The sequence below is a fragment of the Salmo trutta genome, chromosome 38 (genome assembly GCF_901001165.1).
Source record: "Salmo trutta chromosome 38, fSalTru1.1, whole genome shotgun sequence".
Taxonomy (NCBI): Eukaryota; Metazoa; Chordata; class Actinopteri; order Salmoniformes; family Salmonidae; genus Salmo; species Salmo trutta.
In genome coordinates, this window is record NC_042994.1 from 23,615,381 (window position 1) to 23,634,942 (window position 19,562).

The 19,562-nt window shown below is 40.1% G+C and overlaps 1 protein-coding gene across 3 annotated transcripts; it reads left to right on the forward strand.

The window, feature by feature from the left end:
* The first annotated feature begins 487 nt into the window (after positions 1-487).
* Positions 488-12,099, forward strand: LOC115178540 (uncharacterized). 3 transcript variants are annotated; one of them, XM_029739794.1, is made up of 15 exons: positions 488-648; positions 927-1,206; positions 1,327-1,502; positions 2,148-2,433; positions 2,554-2,729; positions 3,376-3,652; positions 3,740-3,822; positions 5,654-5,712; positions 6,043-6,257; positions 6,350-6,853; positions 7,343-7,523; positions 10,567-10,593; positions 10,757-10,783; positions 11,069-11,095; positions 11,484-12,099. In XM_029739794.1, the coding sequence occupies exons 1-10, from the start codon at positions 577-579 to the stop codon at positions 6,685-6,687; spliced, it is 1,962 nt and encodes a 653-aa protein (XP_029595654.1). In that variant the 5' UTR covers positions 488-576; the 3' UTR covers positions 6,688-6,853; positions 7,343-7,523; positions 10,567-10,593; positions 10,757-10,783; positions 11,069-11,095; positions 11,484-12,099. The 3 variants fall into 3 exon arrangements, with proteins under 3 accessions (XP_029595654.1, XP_029595658.1, XP_029595655.1); XM_029739798.1 differs by having other exon boundaries at positions 2,554-2,627; XM_029739795.1 differs by having other exon boundaries at positions 1,327-1,400.
* The last annotated feature ends 7,463 nt before the right edge of the window (positions 12,100-19,562 follow it).

Genomic DNA, 19,562 nt, shown 5'->3' on the forward strand with positions numbered 1-19,562 from the left:
AACAGTGAAGTGACCACAGCATGTGGTGGTGCTGTAGGGGAACAGAACAGTGTAGTGACCACAGCATGTGGTGGTGGTGTAGGGGAACAGAACAGTGTAGTGACCACAGCATGTGGTGGTGCTGTAGGGGAACAGAACAGTGTAGTGACCACAGCATGTGGTGGTGCTATAGGGGAACAGAACAGTGTAGTGACCACAGCATGTGGTGGTGGTGTAGGGGAACAGAACAGTGTAGTGACCACAGCATGTGGTGGTGGTGTAGGGGAACAGAACAGTGTAGTGACCACAGTATGTGGTGGTGGTGTAGTGGAACAGAACAGTGTAGTGACCACAGCATGTGGTGGTGGTGTAGGGGAACAGAACAGTGTAGTGACCACAGTATGTGGTGGTGGTGTAGGGGAACAGAACAGTGTAGTGACCACAGCATGTGGTGGTGGTGTAGGGGAACAGAACAGTGTAGTGACCACAGCATGTGGTGGTGGTGTAGGGGAACAGAACAGTGTAGGGACCACAGCATGTGGTGGTGCTGTAGGGGAACAGAACAGTGTGTGACTGTTTCCTGTGTCCAGGTTGACCATGTCTGAGAAGCAGTGTGGTGATCTGGAGACTGTGATCTCTAGGCTGGAGGGGAACCTGGAGGTGCTGAAGGTAGGACTAGTGTCTAAAGTCAATGTGAGCAAACCACATACTGTAGATCACAGTATTCTCTGTAAACACTGCAATCTACTGTGTGTGTGTGTGTGTGTGTGTGTGTGTGTGTGTGTTAAAGGTTCTAATGTAATTTATTTCATGATGATGTGATATTGAGAGACCAGTAGAAATATTCTAGTACGTCTTAACAATATTCATATGTTCATGTTCTTTATTTTATATCACTAGTCAGGTTTTATATTCCTTCCTCACTGTTGTTATCTTTGTTGTTTTAGAAAATATTGGACGTTCCAACTCTGCTGCTGACCACTCTGCAGGAGCTCACTGAAGATCAGCTGAAGACATTTCAGTCTAAGCTGAATGGTGGCAGGATGTTAGTCTTTCCTCCCATCCCAAAGAGTCAGCTGAGGAACACTGACATACAGTTCACAGTGGATCAGATGGTGGAGCGATACGGCCCTGAGGGAGCTGTGGAGATCACACTGATGATCCTGAGGTGGATGAACCGACCTGATGTAGCAGAGAAGTTGGAGAGAGATTACAGACACATAATAGGTAACACTATTAAGAAAATGTGTCAAACGTTCCTTCAAACAAAGACAACATGATTTAAATGAATAATTGATAATGTAATACAACAAATATACTGTTATCTCTTCACTTCCTCTTCTATAGCTATATCTACCACAGCAGCAACACGGTGGGGTGACTCACACAGTGATACATGGAGAAGGAGGAAGGAGCATGAGGCAAGACTAGTGGCCATGTCTGAGAGGTCAAATGTCATTGCTGACAAATCACACATAGATCACAGCCACATGCTGTCGGAAGTGTGTATGCTACAGTTAATAGTTAGTTCTACAGTTCTACCCTCATATGTTACATCACCTGTACTCACTGTCATAGTCAGTTCTACAGTTCTACCCTCATATGTTAAACACCTGTACTCACTGTCATAGTCAGTTCTACAGTTCTACCCTCATATGTTACAACACCTGTACTCACTGTCATAGTCAGTTCTACAGTTCTACCCTCATATGTTACTTCACCTGTACTCACTGTCATAGTCAGTTCTACAGTTCTACCCTCATATGTTACATCACCTGTACTCACTGTCATAGTCAGTTCTACAGTTCTACCCTCATATGTTAAACACCTGTACTCACTGTCATAGTCAGTTCTACAGTTCTACCCTCATATGTTAAACACCTGTACTCACTGTCATAGTCAGTTCTACAGTTCTACCCTCATATGTTACATCACCTGTACTCACTGTCATAGTCAGTTCTACAGTATGAAATGATACAGTACAAACATACAGTCTAGATAATTAACTAATCTCTCATGTAAATATGAGTGGTGGGGGTCAGGCTGCAACACAACAAAAAAGCTGTGAATATATTCCTGTACCACGTTGTGTGTGGCGATGTTCATGTTCTTTATATCACTAGTCAGTATTTCTATTCTCTTATATCTTATCATCTTTGTTATTTTAGAGATCCTTCATGTTGGATGTTCCAACTCTGCTGCTGACCAGTCTGGAGGAGCTCACTGAAGATCAGCTGAAGACATTTCAGTCTAAGCTGACTAGTGGCAGGATGTTAGGCTTTCCTCCCATCCCAAAGAGACAGCTGAGGAACACTGACATACAGTTCACAGTGGATCAGATGGTGGAGCGATACGGCCCTGAGGGAGCTGTGGAGATCACACTGATGATCCTGAGAAGGATGAACCGACATGATGTAGCAGAGAAGTTGGAGAGAGATTACAGACACATAATAGGTAACACTATTAAGAAAATGTGTCAAACGTTCCTTCAAACAAAGACAACATGATTTAAATGAATAATTGATAATGTAATACAACAAATATACTGTTATCTCTTCACTTCCTCTTCTATAGCTATATCTACCACAGCAGCAACACGGTGGGGTGACTCACACAGTGATACATGGAGAAGGAGGAAGGAGCATGAGGCAAGACTAGTGGCCATGTCTGAGAGGTCAAATGTCATTGCTGACAAATCACACATAGATCACAGCCACATGCTGTCGGAAGTGTGTATGCTACAGTTAATAGTTAGTTCTACAGTTCTACCCTCATATGTTACATCACCTGTACTCACTGTCATAGTCAGTTCTACAGTTCTACCCTCATATGTTACTTCACCTGTACTCACTGTCATAGTCAGTTCTACAGTTCTACCCTCATATGTTACATCACCTGTACTCACTGTCATAGTCAGTTCTACAGTTCTACCCTCATATGTTAAACACCTGTACTCACTGTCATAGTCAGTTCTACAGTTCTACCCTCATATGTTAAAACACCTGTACTCACTGTCATAGTCAGTTCTACAGTTCTACCCTCATATGTTACATCACCTGTACTCACTGTCATAGTCAGTTCTACAGTTCTACCCTCATATGTTAAACACCTGTACTCACTGTCATAGTCAGTTCTACAGTTCTACCCTCATATGTTACATCACCTGTACTCACTGTCATAGTCAGTTCTACAGTATGAAATGATACAGTACAAACATACAGTCTAGATAATTAACTAATCTCTCATGTAACTATGAGTGGTGGGGGTCAGGCTGCAACACAACAAAAAAGCTGTGAATATATTCCTGTACCACGTTGTGTGTGGCGATGTTCATGTTCTTTATATCACTAGTCAGTATTTCTATTCTCTTATATCTTATCATCTTTGTTATTTTAGAGATCCTTCATGTTGGATGTTCCAACTCTGCTGCTGACCAGTCTGGAGGAGCTCACTGAAGATCAGCTGAAGACATTTCAGTCTAAGCTGACTAGTGGCAGGATGTTAGGCTTTCCTCCCATCCCAAAGAGACAGCTGAGGAACACTGACATACAGATCACAGTGGATCAGATGGTGGAGCGATACGGCCCTGAGAGAGCTGTGGAGATCACACTGATGATCCTGAGGTGGATTAATCAGCATGATCTCCCTAAGAAGTTACAGAGTGATCACACAGGTAAAACAACATGAATCTGTTCTTTAAAAGTTCAATTAGTTGTTTATAGCTACATTGAGTGAGTGCATCTTTCCTTCACACAATGAGAAACCTCCGGCCCTGAGGAAGCTGTGGAGACACCGGAGATTCTGAAGAATATGAACTGGGATGATCTGAAGTTAGAGAGAGAGGTGAGGAGGAGAGTGGGGGTTTGGGTTCACAACAACAATACCTGCTAAAAGGCATGGAGACAGGATGACGAACATTGACCAACAGAAAGAAACTGTCACCAAATAAAATTATCTTCTAGTGAGCTTTCATCTAGCAAGGGTTCAATTGGAGTGAGGAACAATTCAGAGTCATGACTGGCAGCTTACCTAATGTCATGGAGGAGTTAAACATCACAGAGTTTATAAGGTTTACCTAATGTCATGTAGAAGTTAAACATCACAGAGTTTATAAGGTTTACCTAATGTCATGGAGGAGTTAAACATCACAGAGTTTATAAGGTTTACCTAATGTCATGTAGAAGTTAAACATCACAGAGTTTATAAGGTTACCTAATGTCATGGAGGAGTTAAACATCACAGAGTTTATAAGGTTTACCTAATGTCATGGAGGAGTTAAACATCACAGAGTTTATAAGGTTTACCTAATGTCATGTAGAAGTTAAACATCACAGAGTTTATAAGGTTACATAATGTCATGGAGGAGTTAAACATCACAGAGTTTATAAGGTTTACCTAATGTCATGTAGAAGTTAAACATCACAGAGTTTATAAGGTTACCTAATGTCATGGAGGAGTTAAACATCACAGAGTTTATAAGGTTTACCTAATGTCATGTAGAAGTTAAACATCACAGAGTTTATAAGGTTACCTAATGTCATGGAGGAGTTAAACATCACAGAGTTTATAAGGTTTACCTAATGCCATGTAGAAGTTAAACATCACAGAGTTTATAAGGTTACCTAATGTCATGTAGAAGTTAAACATCACAGAGTTTATAAGGTTACCTAATGTCATGGAGGAGTTAAACATCACAGAGTTTATAAGGTTTACCTAATGTCATGTAGAAGTTAAACATCACAGAGTTTATAAGGTTACCTAATGTCATGGAGGAGTTAAACATCACAGAGTTTATAAGGTTTACCTAATGTCATGTAGAAGTTAAACATCACAGAGTTTATAAGGTTACCTAATGTCATGGAGGAGTTAAACATCACAGAGTTTATAAGGTTTACCTAATGCCATGTAGAAGTTAAACATCACAGAGTTTATAAGGCTTACCTAATGTCATGTAGAAGTTAAACATCACAGAGTTTATAAGGTTTACCTAATGCCATGTAGAAGTTAAACATCACAGAGTTTATAAGGCTTACCTAATGCCATGTAGAAGTTAAACATCACAGAGTTTATAAGGCTTACCTAATGCCATGTAGAAGTTAAACATCACAGAGTTTATAAGGTTTACCTAATGTCATGTAGAAGTTAAACATCACAGAGTTTATAAGGCTTACCTAATGTCATGTAGAAGTTAAACATCACAGAATGTAGAATAGTGGACCAGGGCCTGTGTACTACTGACCCTCGTCTGGTAAGACCTTCAATGGAAAGACAGACAGACAGAACGATCAACCGACCAGTTGAATATTTAAGCAATAAGGCACGAGGGGGTGTAGTATATGGCCAATATACCATGGCTAAGGGCTGTTCTTAGACACAATGCAATGCGGAGTAAACAGCCGTTAGCCGTGGTACATTGGCCATATAACACACCCCCTCAGGCCTTATTGCTTAAATATTCAACTGGTCTGCCGGTCGTTCTGTCTGTCTGTCTCCAGTATAGTAATTCATATAATTAATTACAAATATAATTAGAACAGTAAAAATGTGTGTTTTGTCATACCTGTGGTATATCATCTGATATACCAGGGCTGTCAGCCAATCAGCATTCAGGGTTCGAACCACCCAGTTTATAATTCAAAATATTTGTTCAGTATATATCGTTTTTACATTGTAGTGGGTTCCTGTGGACTTTGAACCAGTAATCTATGATCAGGAGGACAATGGAACATACCGGTAACTTGGTCTTCTCTTGTTTTCCATTTATGAAAGGATAATAGATACATGTAAATGTAACTTATTTAACTTGGAGAATTTGAAGTCTTACAGAACAGGTCATGCCATTTGTCATTTTAAAGAAGACCGACACACTGCTCTTGCCAGTATCACTTATTTAAGATCTAATTAAACAACTTCCATAAACAACGTGATACTGGCAGTGTGCGGGTAGTTATTATGCTTTTAAGATATCATTGAATTATTCCCACACACCTACAACAAGCAAATTCAGATGTGCTTTTCCTATTTTAAATGCAATTTATGTCATATATTTGTCATACACTACAGGTTCCAGTGCCCCCGTGCAGGTCTGTTCCGGTGCAGTATAACAGGCCTGGTGTTTAGGATGGAGGGAGAGGGAGAGGTGCTCTATAGGACAGTCCCCTGGGACATGAGGCTTCTAGCCCAGAATGGCAAGAGACCTGCAGGACCCCTGTTTAAGTTTAAATGCCTTAATGGGTCTGTCTGTCAACTACACCTCCCACACTGTGAGATCTGCCCTGGTAACTACACAGTTAATAAGAAAAGTGATTGTAGCGTTATCTGTCTCTTGTTACTTTCTAACCAACAATGCTATTTTATTTTCCTTTCCCAGGTGGTGGATGTGACTTCCTGTCTGTAGGCCATGTGACTAATGATCATCCCATTGAGTTTATCCCTCCCCGTGAGATAACAGAAACACACATCATAATAAACATCAGTGGATTCTGTGCTTATGGCGTCACCAAGGATAAGGATGCTCCCATGTCCCCTATCAATGGACTTGTGTTGTTGTTCTTCAAACCATCATATTACCTATATGTCTTGTTGCTTCCCAAGAACGTTGTGTTGGATGAGGTACACATGCAGATTAGATTATATTTTAATAGTAAACATGGGAACTTAAATATTTATGTTAACCAAATGGTAATTCTGCTTGTCTACTGTGATTGATTCCTATTAAGTCACTCTTTGCCTCTTAATGAAAAATGTACTTTAGGTGGAGAAGGAGTGGAAGAATCGGGGGGCAGTGTTGAATTTAACACCTCCTGGCTGTGAGCTAACCCCAAATCAGATGTACAGCCTCTCTGGACATCCAGTACGCCTAATACAGCCCAAGGTAAAACTCTGTCAGGGAACAGAGACTGTACTTTTATATAGGATGCGGTACTGTTTTGCTTGTAAGGACTGGGGTGATGCTTTAAAGGGGCAATCTGCTACATTTAAATAAATCATACAGTGTTTTGATTCAAGAATACAATATAAATGGTTGATGTTAGTTCAGCTGTCATACCCCATTAGAACCCAAAAAATACACCCTTGTTTTACTCCAATGTTTGTAAACAAGATCAATTGTAAGCAAACATTGTATAGCCACAACTATACTTTTGATATCATGGATGGATGGTCAATCCTTACATCCATAGCTCTGTCTATGAATTGAAGAGTGGTTTGAGTTCTCCAGCCCCATCTCTCAGCTTTTTAACAAAACATTGGCGTGCGGTGACCGCTTTGTTGTTGTTTGAGTTGCAGATTGCCCCTTTAACTTGAATGTATTTAAAGTCAAATGTAATTCCATAACAAACACTATAATCTGTCTTTAACCTAGACAGCAAAGTTTGTTGATTTTAAAGAGTGTGAAAACTACACTGCAACATTCGAGGTGAAACTAGAAGCGGAAAACGTTCACCTGGCTGTGAATAAAAAGAGCAACGCTGGTTCATTGTTCAAACTTCTCAGTCTACTTTGGAATAGTGACTGCGTGTGGAAACGTTCTGTTGCGTTTCAAGGTAAGTTTACACAACTGTAATGCCACAATTCTACAAAGTTTAGTTTACTGAACTGTTGTAGCAGTGTAATGTAATGTTGACACAGCTAATATTAGGCTGTATGAATCTTATACACAAGGTTTTGTTGAACATTTTAACAACAGCAAAACCCATTGGATTTTATATTTGTTGCATCTTTAAGTTATTGAATTGCATGACGTTTTCTCATGAATCCTGTAAACTAATTGTTTTCCCCCCCATTTTGTTTAATTTGATTAGAAACCAAGCACAGTTTGTCCTCCCCTAAGTCATGGTTGGTTTAGCAGAATCACATAGGTGTCTTTTTATCCTGGCCATTAGCCCAGTAGCCTATAAATAAAGAGGTTTTAAATGATCTAGTGAGAGTGCTTTGGCCCCCATGCTTTTTCATTATTTACAATTCACATACCTGCATACTTCATTTCTCTTTTTCATGTAGGCTATCGATCCCCATTTTCAAAGAGCGCCGCTCATCACGTTACCAAACTATTAAATCCTCCAACAATGCAATAATATCAATGGTAGGTTTTGGGGGGGAATCGGCCTCGCACATAGGCAACAATACAATTGACAGGAACCTAGTATTTTGTATAGACGTGCGAATATATGCATAAAGACATTTTGGCCTACTGTGTACATGGATCGAGAGAAGTGATTTATGATATCATGCTTCTGACCCGATCCTGTTTAGAAATATTGTTGTTCGTTTTAAAAGGAGATCGTTTTTCGCTTAATTTGAATAAAACCCAAACTTATTAGAAAGATTCACAGTCCATGGGTTTATTGTGAGAATGTGTACGGCTCGATTGCAGTGCAAATAGGATCTGTAAGGTGGTTCCTTTATATAACGGTGAGTGGACATTCCCCCTGTCTCTTTATATTGGATCTTTATCCAGCTCCTGTGAAAAGTTTCTATGTAAAACCCTCCATAGTCTAAGTTGTCTGTATTATACAGCCATGGGGAGCTATTATGGTGCCTGTAACTGTATTTAGACAGCCTATTAAAACAAGCTGTTTTGTTTAGAATTTGCTTAGAATTATACCCTGTCTTCTCATGCCTTATATTTTATTTATATTTGAGTCATTTAGCAGATGCTCTTATCCAGGGTGACTTACAGGAGCAATTACGGTTAAGTGACTTGCTCAAGGGCACATCAACATATTTTTCACCTAGTTGGCTCGGGGATTCGAACCAGCGACCTTTAGACTACCTGCCGCCCTGTTCTTTCTGTCTCCATACATATGCTTCCCTACGTACCATTCCAACTTTACTTGTTTCTACCTGTCTACCACCCACACATTGTCTATCCTTTCTAAACCCTCTTCTCCTGTATCCCTCAATCCCTGCCTGCTGGCCCTGCTACGGTTTTCACCCTTAGACACACGACCCCAAAGTCCCCACGTGGCCTCGCTGGTCACGTGACCGCTACTCCGGCAGCGGCTCACCCTCCATCTGCCAGCGTGGAGCTCTCTCTTTTCCTCAGGTCTCGCTGTCTTCACAACCTCCGGCTCATCCCACAACAGGTCCCACTGGCCCTGTGACTGCTGCTGCAGCAGAGGCTCACCCCCTCTCTCTGCCAGTGAGGACCTCTCCCCACCTTAGGTCTGTCTAGCCCTGAGTCCACTGCTCTGGCAATGGCTCGCCCTCTCACTGCCGACCTCTCCCCACCTCAGGTGGCCTTCTCGTACACCAGAGACGTCATCTGCTCGGCTCACCCTTCTCATCGTTAGGAGTTGGATGGGTACCACTCTATTGTTATGGATCTAGACGTTTGTTTTGGTGGCACAATAATCTACGACTTCCATTTGCTGTTTTGGGTTGTCACTGCCTCCAGGCTCCTGCAGTGAAATGTCATCACATACTGGGGCTCTCAACAGCTCTACGGATGGAAGGATATTTAGTTGAATGGTCTTTTTTAATGGTGAGAGATTCAGGAGGTTCACCATCATGGGCTGTACAATGTGCATTATTAATACATTATTAATATACAGTATGTGATACTAGGTATTAACATAAAAATGTTCTGTAGATATTATATTTAATTTTTTCCATTCCCTTCTGAAACAAATACTTTCACTATATGGCTATCCTGATGATCAATTCTCCAGACACTCTTTCCACATCGAAGCTGCATCCATGGCATCTCGACACGACATCCCAGACCATACTACAACTCCTCGGCCGCTGGTCCTCTCAAGCCTATCATTCATAAATCCATTCTGACGTCAACAACATCAGGACAGCCCACAACATGCTCATCTCTCAGAACCTGCATTAACTCAGGCTCAGTCCTCCAGTCGCTGCCTCATTTCACGGACAACATCTCCCTCACACACCGTATCCTACCCAACAGGCCAAAGACGATTGGCTTCTTGGTTCCTCTTAAAGTTTCTCTTCAAGGGAGTTTTTTTTCCTTTATTTTTTTTGTTTTGTTGCCACCATCACTTCTGCTTGCTCTCCTGGGGTCAAAGGTTGACTCACTCTGTGGGCATTTCGTCCAGACACCTTTACTACCTCAAGTGATACCGCCAAACATTCAGTACTTGCAGTCCAAAACGGCTCACTTCCTTTCCAGGGTTTGACTGACTTGGAGTTCTCTTTTTGGGGATGGCCTTCACCACAGCAGCCTAACTACCACTGCCTGACGGTGAAGTCTACCTGAGGCTCTAAGTCAAACCCTACAGAGTCAACCCCTCCTGAATCCCTACTCTGCAGCCTTCTGCTTCATCTGGTCCATTCTCATTCCCCTCCTCAATCCCTCCTCTGCAGCCTTCTGCTTCATCTGGTCCATTCTCATTCTTCTCCTGAATCCCTCCTCTGATTCATATGATCCATGTCATTTCCCGACTGACTCCACGTTCACATTCCATTTCCTCAATAAATATTCTAAACCCATTTCCTGTCTGGTCCTTAAACTGGTGAATACTGCAGCCTTATGTAGAGCCTCAATACAAGACCCTGATATGACCTATTTACCATAAACAATGTCTGGTTAAAGGTAAATGTATTCTCTTTTATCCATAGCCACGCCCCCAAGCGATGACTCAGCAGGTAAATGGTTTACAATAAGGTTTTCACATAGTAGATGGCTGAATGTTATTGAATCAAAACCCTTACTAATCCAGTATGCCGGTATATGGATATTCAATTAGATTAATTATGATACATCATTATTGTACTATATAGGACAACACCTTCTCTTTCTCATCCACAGTCTCCCCAACAGAAGTTCCCTCTTCAGGTAACGGTTCTCATCAAACCTTCTACCTGTCTTAGTCTCATCACCGATGGTTTCCTTATCATAAACAATGATACTATGAGGAAATCAAATGTGAAGAACTCAAATGATCCTAATGGTTTTGTGTTGTTAAATGAATGATGGTGTACAGTGCCTTTCATTGGGTCTTGCCTGCAGTGTAGCCTAGCTCACTTTAAATACTATATACCCACTATTTAATGATATGGATGGTCTGTCAAATGACAATTTCTTGAGGATCATGTGTAATCAAGGTCTCTTTTTATCCAGTTAAACCACCAGGTGGCGCTACAGCAGGTAAATATAAGTTCCGGTCTTCCCCCAAGATATTTAATTGTGGTGGAGGAGAGAGTTCCCCAATATCAGATTTTTTCAGTAAACACAATAATGTAGCTTTTTAGACTCCTAAAGATACGAGAAAGAAAACAGTTACTTAATGGTGAGCAAGTGTTTCACCTTTTTCTTTTCAATCATGAGTTAATTGTTTGACTACTGTGGTTGAGCGTCTTCCACTTCTTTCCTAATTCAATTACAATTATTAAAGGTAGACTCAGCAAGATGGAATCATCACACAACAGGGAACTTATTGTTTACATACAAGGAGAATATGATCCTTCAGGACTGTTTATTTTAGTTATTACTATGTCACGTTATATTTCTGATTGTTTTATTTTTCTGTATCCAGGGACAACAAATGTTTCTTATCTGCTGCTGAACACTCTGGCAGAGCTGGTTTCAAAAGATCTGGAGTTATTTCAGTGGCACCTGATTCAGGACTTTACTTCAATCCCAAGGGGCCAGCTGGAGAACGCTAACAAACAGGTCACAGTGGATAGGATGGTGCAGCAATACCTTGACGACGGCGCTGTGAAGATCACACTGGAGATCCTGAGGAAGATGGACCGGAACAAACTGGCTGATGACTTAGAGAAGAAGTTCACAAACAATGTCTGAATTGTATACAGTATGTCTACAACTGTATATGCGTTCACACGTCAAGTCTTCTCGAGTTGGGCTCGGTGATGGAACAACTGCTGAACATCTGAGTATGTGGTTGTTTGTGTGGGAAGGGTGGATTGTGTGTGTGTGTGTATCCCACATCTGTTGCTATGGGGTAATGGTGTTAGGGACAATATACTGTAGGATGAATCACAATAATGATTTGCCAAAATAATAATTCCTTGCCAAAAATGTGATTTTTGTAATGTCAGTCCTGGTTATAGGTAACAATCCTTTGTATAAACTGCCTACATTATTACACATGTTATTATTTAATTGTGGAAATAAATTAAGATATGCAAGATTTTTATATATATATATACAGTTGAAGTCGGAAGTTTACATACACCTTAGCCAAATACATTTCAACTCAGTTTTTCACAATTCCTGACATTTAATCCTAGTAAAAATTCCCCTGTCTTAGGTCAGTTAGGATCACCACTTTATTTTAATAAGAATGTGAAATGACATAATAGTAGAGAGTGATTTATTTCAGCTTTTATTTATTTCATCACATTCCCAGTGGGTCAGAAGTTGACATACACACAATTAGTATTTGGTAGCATTGCCTTTAAATTGTTTAACTTGGGTTAAACGTTTCGGGTAGCCTTCCACAAGCTTCCCACAATAAGTTGGGTGAATTTTGGCCCATTCCTCCTAACAGAGCTGGTGTAACTGAGTCAGGTTTGTAGGCCTCCTTGCTCACACATGCTTTTTCAGTTCTACCCACAAATGTTCTATAGGATTGAGGTAAGGGCTTTGTGATGGCCACTCCAATACCTTGACTTTGTTGTCCATTTTGCCACAGCTGTGGAAGTATGCTTGGGGTCATTGTCCATTTGGAAAACCCATTTGCGACCAAACTTTAACTTCCTGACTGATGTCTTGAGATGTTACTTCAATATATCCACATAATTTCCATCCTCATGATGCCATCTATTTTGTGAAGTGCACCAGTCCCTCCTGCAGCAAAGCACCTCCACAACATGATGCTGCCATCCCCGTGCTTCACGGTTGGGATGGTGTTCTTCGGCTTGCAAGCATCCCCCTTTTTCCTCCAAACATAACAATGGTCATTATGCCCAAACAGTTCTATTTTTGTTTAATCAGACCAGAGGACATTTCTCCAAAAAGTATGATCTTTGTCCCCATGTGCAGTTGCAAACCATAGTCGATATAGGACTCGTTTTACTGTGGATATAGATACTTTTGTACCCGTTTCATACAGCATCTTTACATGGTCCTTTACTGTTGTTCTGGGATTGATTTGCACTTTTTGCACCAAAGTATGTTCATCTCTAGGAGACAGAACGCGTCTCCTTCCTGAGCGGAATGACGGCTGCGTGGTCCCATGGTGTTTATACTTGTGTACTATTGTTTGTACAGATGAACGTGGTACCTTCAGGCGTTTGGAAATTGCTCCCAAGGATGAACCAGATTTGTGGAAGTCTACAATTTTTTTCTGAGGTCTTGGCTGATTTCTTTTGATTTTCCCATGATGTCAAGCAAAGAGGCACTGAGTTTGAAGGTATGCCTTGAAATACATCCACAGGTACACCTCCAATTGACTCAAATTATGTTAATTAGCCTATCAGAAGCTTCTAAAGCCATGACATAATTTTCTGGAATTTTCCAAGCTGTTTAAAGGCACAGTCAACTTAGTGTATGTAAACTTCTGACCCACTGGAATTGTGATACAGTGAATTATAAGTTAAATATTCTGTCTGTAAATAATTGTTGGAAAAATGACTTGTCATGCACAAAGTAGATGTCCTAACCGACTTGCCATAACTATAGTTTGTTAAAACCTCTCTGGGCTACGTGGGACGCTACCGTCCCACCCACGGTTCACACTATTCAACAGCCAGTGAAATAGCAGGGCGGCAAATTCAAAACAACAAAACCTCATAATTCAAATTTCTCAAACACACAACTATTTTACACCATTTTAAAGATACACTTCTCCTTAATGCAACCACATTGTCCAATTTCAAAAAGGCTTTACGGCGAAAGCATAAAGTTAGATTATGTTAGGACAGAGCCTAAACAAGAAAAACCACACAGCCATTTTCCAAGCAGGAGAGGCGTCACAAAAACCAGAAATACAGCTAAAATTAAGCACTAACCTTTGACGATCTTCATCAGATGACACTCCTAGGAGTCAATGTTACACAATACATGTATGTTTTGTTCGATAAAGTTCATATTTATATCCAAAAACCCCATTTTACATTGGCACGTGATGTTCAGAAAATATTTTGCCTCCAAAACCACCGGTGAATGAGCACAACAATTTACAAAATACTCATCATAAACGTTGATAAAATATTAAACTGTTATTCAAAGAATTATAGATAAACATCTCCTTAATGCAACCGCTGTGACAGATTTAAAAAAAGCTTCACGGGGAAAGCACACTTTGCAATAATCTGAGTACGGCGCTCAGAAAACAACATCAGGCAATACAGATACCCGCCATTTTGGAGTCATCTAAAATCATAAATAGCATTATAAATATTCACTTACCTTTGATGATCTTCATCAGAATGCACTCTCAGAAATCCCAGGTCCACAATAAATGTTGTTTTGTTCCATAAAGTCCATCATTTATGTCCAAATACCTCCTTGTTGTTAGCGCATTCAGTAAGCTACTCCAAATGTAGGAAGCGCGCCGAAAATTTCATGACGAAGAGTTAAAAAAAGTTATATTTATGTTCGTAGAAACATGTCAAACGATGTATAGCATCAATCTTTAGGGCCTTTTTAACATAACTCTTCCATAATATTCCAACCGGACAATTCCAATGTCTTCAAAAACGTTATGAACACAGCTACCTCTCACGTGAACGCGCGCCACTGAACTCATATCCTTTTCTGACTCACCAACTTCCAGGTCCTCTTGTTCGCTCTCTGTTCACTGCAAAAGCCTGAAACAAGGTTCTAAAGACTGTTGACATCTAGTGGAAGCCTTTGGAAGTGCAAAATGAACCCTAAGTCACTGTGTGTTAGATAGGCTGTAGTTTTTTTCAAGTCATTGCCTCAGATTTCCCACTTCCTGGGTGGATTTTTCTCAGGCTTTTGCCTGCCATATGAGTTCTGTTATACTCACAGACATCCTTCAAACAGTTTTAGAAACTTCAGAGTGTTTTCTATCCAAATCTACTAATAATATGCATATCCTACCTTCTGGGCCCGAGTAGCAGGCAGTTTAATTTGGGCACGTCATTCATCCCGAATTACCGAATACTGCCCCCTATCACTAAAAAGTTAACAAGAAATGTGTGGTGGTTGTAAAACGAGATTTAATGACTCCAACCTAAGTGTATGTAAACTTCCGACTTCAACTGTATATATTTTTAAATAACTGTATACAATACAATAGAGAGGGTGTTGGACATGCTTTTGTCAGTTAATCTGTTTCTGTTCTGTGGTAGGCACTGTGTGCTCTTTATAAAGGATGGGTCGCAATCTCTCCAAGGCCTTAAGATCCAGGGGAACAAGGGTGGTCTGTCACTCACTGGGACCACAATCCAACTTGGGATGGGGGTAGATTTTAGCTGGTGGATGAGTGGAGAACAATTGTAGGTTTACTCAGTAGCAGTGCAAATACCATGGTACAGCTATATACTTCTCCCATTGGCAAAGAAACTCAAAAAGGGTGATATTAATTAACAATTTTGATCCGAATGTGCAAATTGTTCAAACAGATCCACAAGGTAGATGGACCATAAACAGATTTGGTTCATTAATAATCTATATGGTCAAAATAATGATGATCCACACTTCTTTGAAAATACATTACCGTTCAAAAGTTTGGGGTCACTTAGAAATGTCCTTGTTTTGGAAAGAAAAACAATTTTTTTAGCCATCTAGGCAGAGTTCCTCTGTCCACTGTCTGTGTTCTTTTGTCCATCTTAAGCTTTTCTTTTTATTTGCCAGTCTGAGATATGGCTTTTTCTTTGCAACTCTGCCAAGAAGGCCACTATCCCGGAGTCGCCTCTTCACTGTTGACGTTGAGACTGGTGTTTTGCGGGTACTATTTAATGAGGCTGCCAGTTGAGGACTTGTGAGGCGTCTGTTTCTCAAACTTTTAAAGGTCAAATAAGGGACATATTTTTTATAGCTTTGTGTATAGAAGCTTGCAAGTAAGCATTTCACTGTGCCATTTACACCCGCTGTATCCTGTGCACATGATGAATAAACATTTGATTTGATTTATAGTAGACTACACTGCATAAGTATATAAAGGTTAGGATTTGAACCTTTTCACCTATTCCTACATAAACACATTTATCTGATCCATTCATTCATGAAATCCTTCATTTAATTGAATAAAAAAAACTATTATGAGATTATTGTGATCACAGGTCCCAAAGTGCAGTCATCATCATCATCATCACCATCATTGGACTGACTTATTTTAGTCTAACCCTGACTTATGCATTGAGAACAAACATTTACAACAGTAATTATTTCTCTAGAAATTATATTCAGTCTTTGGAGAAGACTGTTTAAACCTTAGCTAGTGTTTTCTCTTGTCCTACACCCTCCATCTTCCTGGGAGCACCGTAGCAGAGAGGTCACCAGATCGAGTTCTCTCATCCCACCTGTGATGCAACATTTATTAGATGCCAATCAAGGTTAAACCTCATTGAAGAAGGATAGGCTGGGCGGTTGGAAACGAAAGTAAACTGTAGCGCTCTACTTCGGCTGGCACTCTCTTCTGGAGTGTCTGAAAACAGACCCGTGCATGGTATGAAATATAGTTGAAGGAAAACTGAGTATAATGTTATTTCATGGTTAAGTATATTTTATCTGTACAGTACAGTAGTAGTATCCGTTTCATGTACAGAAACACATCATTATAAACATCACTGGATTCTCTGCTTATGGCAACGTCCATGAAGAAGATGCTCCCATCTCCCCTATCCAGGGGCTTGTCTTGTTTTTCTACCAACCGTTTGTCCCTGAACAGAGGTCCATCCTGAATGTGTTGTTGCTTCCCAGTAATGTTGTGAGAAAAGAGGTGAGCTGGAACCCTACAACCCTAGAAACCCACTTCTATCTGTCTGGAATTCAATCAAACACACAATGGGAAATGTAATACTAGCATAACGGCTAAACATGTAATCAAACCATTATGGAGAGTAGCAAGGAACAAGTAGCAAGTTTCACTGAATTCCATCTGTTGACCTTTTTCATCTTATTGCATTATTGTCAAGCTTTACGTATTTTTTTGACTCACATTCTCTGCAATTTATTTTATTTTTAAGTCATTTTGAAACACAATTAACCTGTCTATTGTTGGTCGTTTTAAGGTGCGGGAGTTGATTGAAAGAGATGAAATAAGAGAAATCCTAACAACTTCTCAGTGTAAACTTACCCCAAAGCAAGAATACACCCTCTCCACTAACCCTGCAGATGGACATCCAATACAACCAAACATAAATGTGGGCTATATTTGAATAATACATTTTGTATTACTATGTCAATTCTCATTTCATTCTCACTTATCTATTCACTGACTAGCAATGTCTCTTTATTTCAGAAAGCAGAGTTTGTGAATTTTGATTCCTCTCACTAACACACTAGATATTCACCACCATTATAAACCTCTCACTAACACACTAGATATTCACCACCATTATAAACCTCTCACTAACACACTAGATATTCACCACCATTATAAACCTCTCAATAACAAACTAGAGATTCATCACCATTATAAACCTCTCAATAACAAACTAGATATTCATTACCATTATAAACCTCTCAATAACAAACTAGAGATCATCCCCATTATAAACCTCTCAATAACAAACTAGATATTCACCACCATTATAAACCTCTATTACAAACTAGATATTCACCACCATTATAAACCTCTATAACAAACTAGATATTCACCACCATTATAAACCTCTATAACAAACTAGATATTCACCACCATTATAAACCTCTATAACAAACTAGAGATTCACCACCATTATAAACCTCTCACTAACACACTAGATATTCACCACCATTATAAACCTCTCAATAACAAACTAGAGATTCACCACCATTATAAACCTCTCACTAACACACTAGATATTCACCACCATTATAAACCTCTATAACAAACTAGATATTCACCACCATTATAAACCTCTATAACAAACTAGATATTCACCACCATTATAAACCTCTATAACAAACTAGAGATTCACCACCATTATAAACCTCTCAATAACAAACTAGAGATTCACCACCATTATAAACCTCTCACTAACACACTAGATATTCACCACCATTATAAACCTCTATAACAAACTAGAGATTCACCACCATTATAAACCTCTCAATAACACACTAGATATTCACCACCATTATAAACCTCTCAATAACAAACTACAGATTCACCACCATTATAAACCTCTCAATAACAAACTAGAGATTCACCACCATTATAAACCTCTCAATAACAAACTAGAGATTCACCACCATTATAAACCTCTCAATAACAAACTAGAGATTCATCACCATTATAAACCTCTATAACAAACTAGAGATTCACCACCATTATAAACCTCTCAATAACACACTAGAGATTCACCACCATTATAAACCTCTCAATAACAAACTAGAGATTCATCACCATTATAAACCTCTATAACAAACTAGAGATTCACCACCATTATAAACCTCTCAATAACAAACTAGAGATTCACCACCATTATAAACCTCTCAATAACAAACTAGAGATTCACCACCATTATAAACCTCTCAATAACAAACTAGAGATCATCACCATTATAAACTTCTCAATAACAAACTAGAGATCATCACCATTATAAACCTCTATAACTGCAGTTATAACTGCAGTTAACTTAATACATCATTTCCCCCTCCCAGTTTCAGCTGTTTCCCCTGCAGCCCCTCCTGCCAACCCCTCTACCCCCCCTGGTAGAGACTTCATCAGAAGACACAGGATGGCTCTAGAGACTCGCCTGGACTCTTGCATCCCATATTGATGCGTCTCCAGCATCATGGAGTTCTGATTGACGAGGAGAAGGAGGGGATGTCCAGCGAATCCACCAAGACCCTACAGAACCAAGCCCTGCTGGACATGGTGGTAAGGAAAGGGGATGAAGCCCAGGAGGAGTTCTACCAGGTCCTGAGAGAAGCAGACCACTTCCTGGTCAGAGACCTTGAGAAGAAGAAAGCCTGAGGGGTTACCATGGATACAACAACAAGAGATATCATATCACTATACTACTAATAAATGACCTGAGAGAGACAGACAGCCTGAGCGGTAGCCATGGATACAACAACATCAGGAGATATCATATCACTATACTACTAATAAATGACCTGAGAGAGACAGACAGCCTGAGAGGTAGCCATGGATACAACATCAGGATATATTATATCACTATACTACTACATGATCTGAGAGAGACAGACAGACAGACAGACAGACAGACAGACAGACAGACAGACAGACAGACAGACAGACAGACAGACAGACAGACAGACAGACAGACAGACAGACGTAGCAACGGATACCACCTCACAACCTGAGAAGATATCAAAACATTTATGAGAGACAGAGAGCAGTACTTTGAGGAGGAGCCATCCTGACCAGAGGTGGTTGGTGTGTAATGGGATTGGACACCATTCTCACCAGCACTCCCATCAGTCTGTAGTTTACTATAGAAGCCCCAGGTCTCAGGCAAGGTGACATCACTGAGGCTACTGTCTACCAGACATCCTACCTGTGTTA

Bases quoted from the DNA above. Each gene is read 5' to 3' on its own strand.
- LOC115178540 (XM_029739794.1), top strand. From the start codon at position 577: ATGTCTGAGAAGCAGTGTGGTGATCTGGAGACTGTGATCTCTAGGCTG. The intron at 3,823-5,653 runs GTGAGGAGGAGA...TTTACATTGTAG, and splicing joins ATCTGAAGTTAGAGAGAGAG to TGGGTTCCTGTGGACTTTGA. The intron at 6,258-6,349 runs GTAACTACACAG...TTCCTTTCCCAG, and splicing joins ACACTGTGAGATCTGCCCTG to GTGGTGGATGTGACTTCCTG.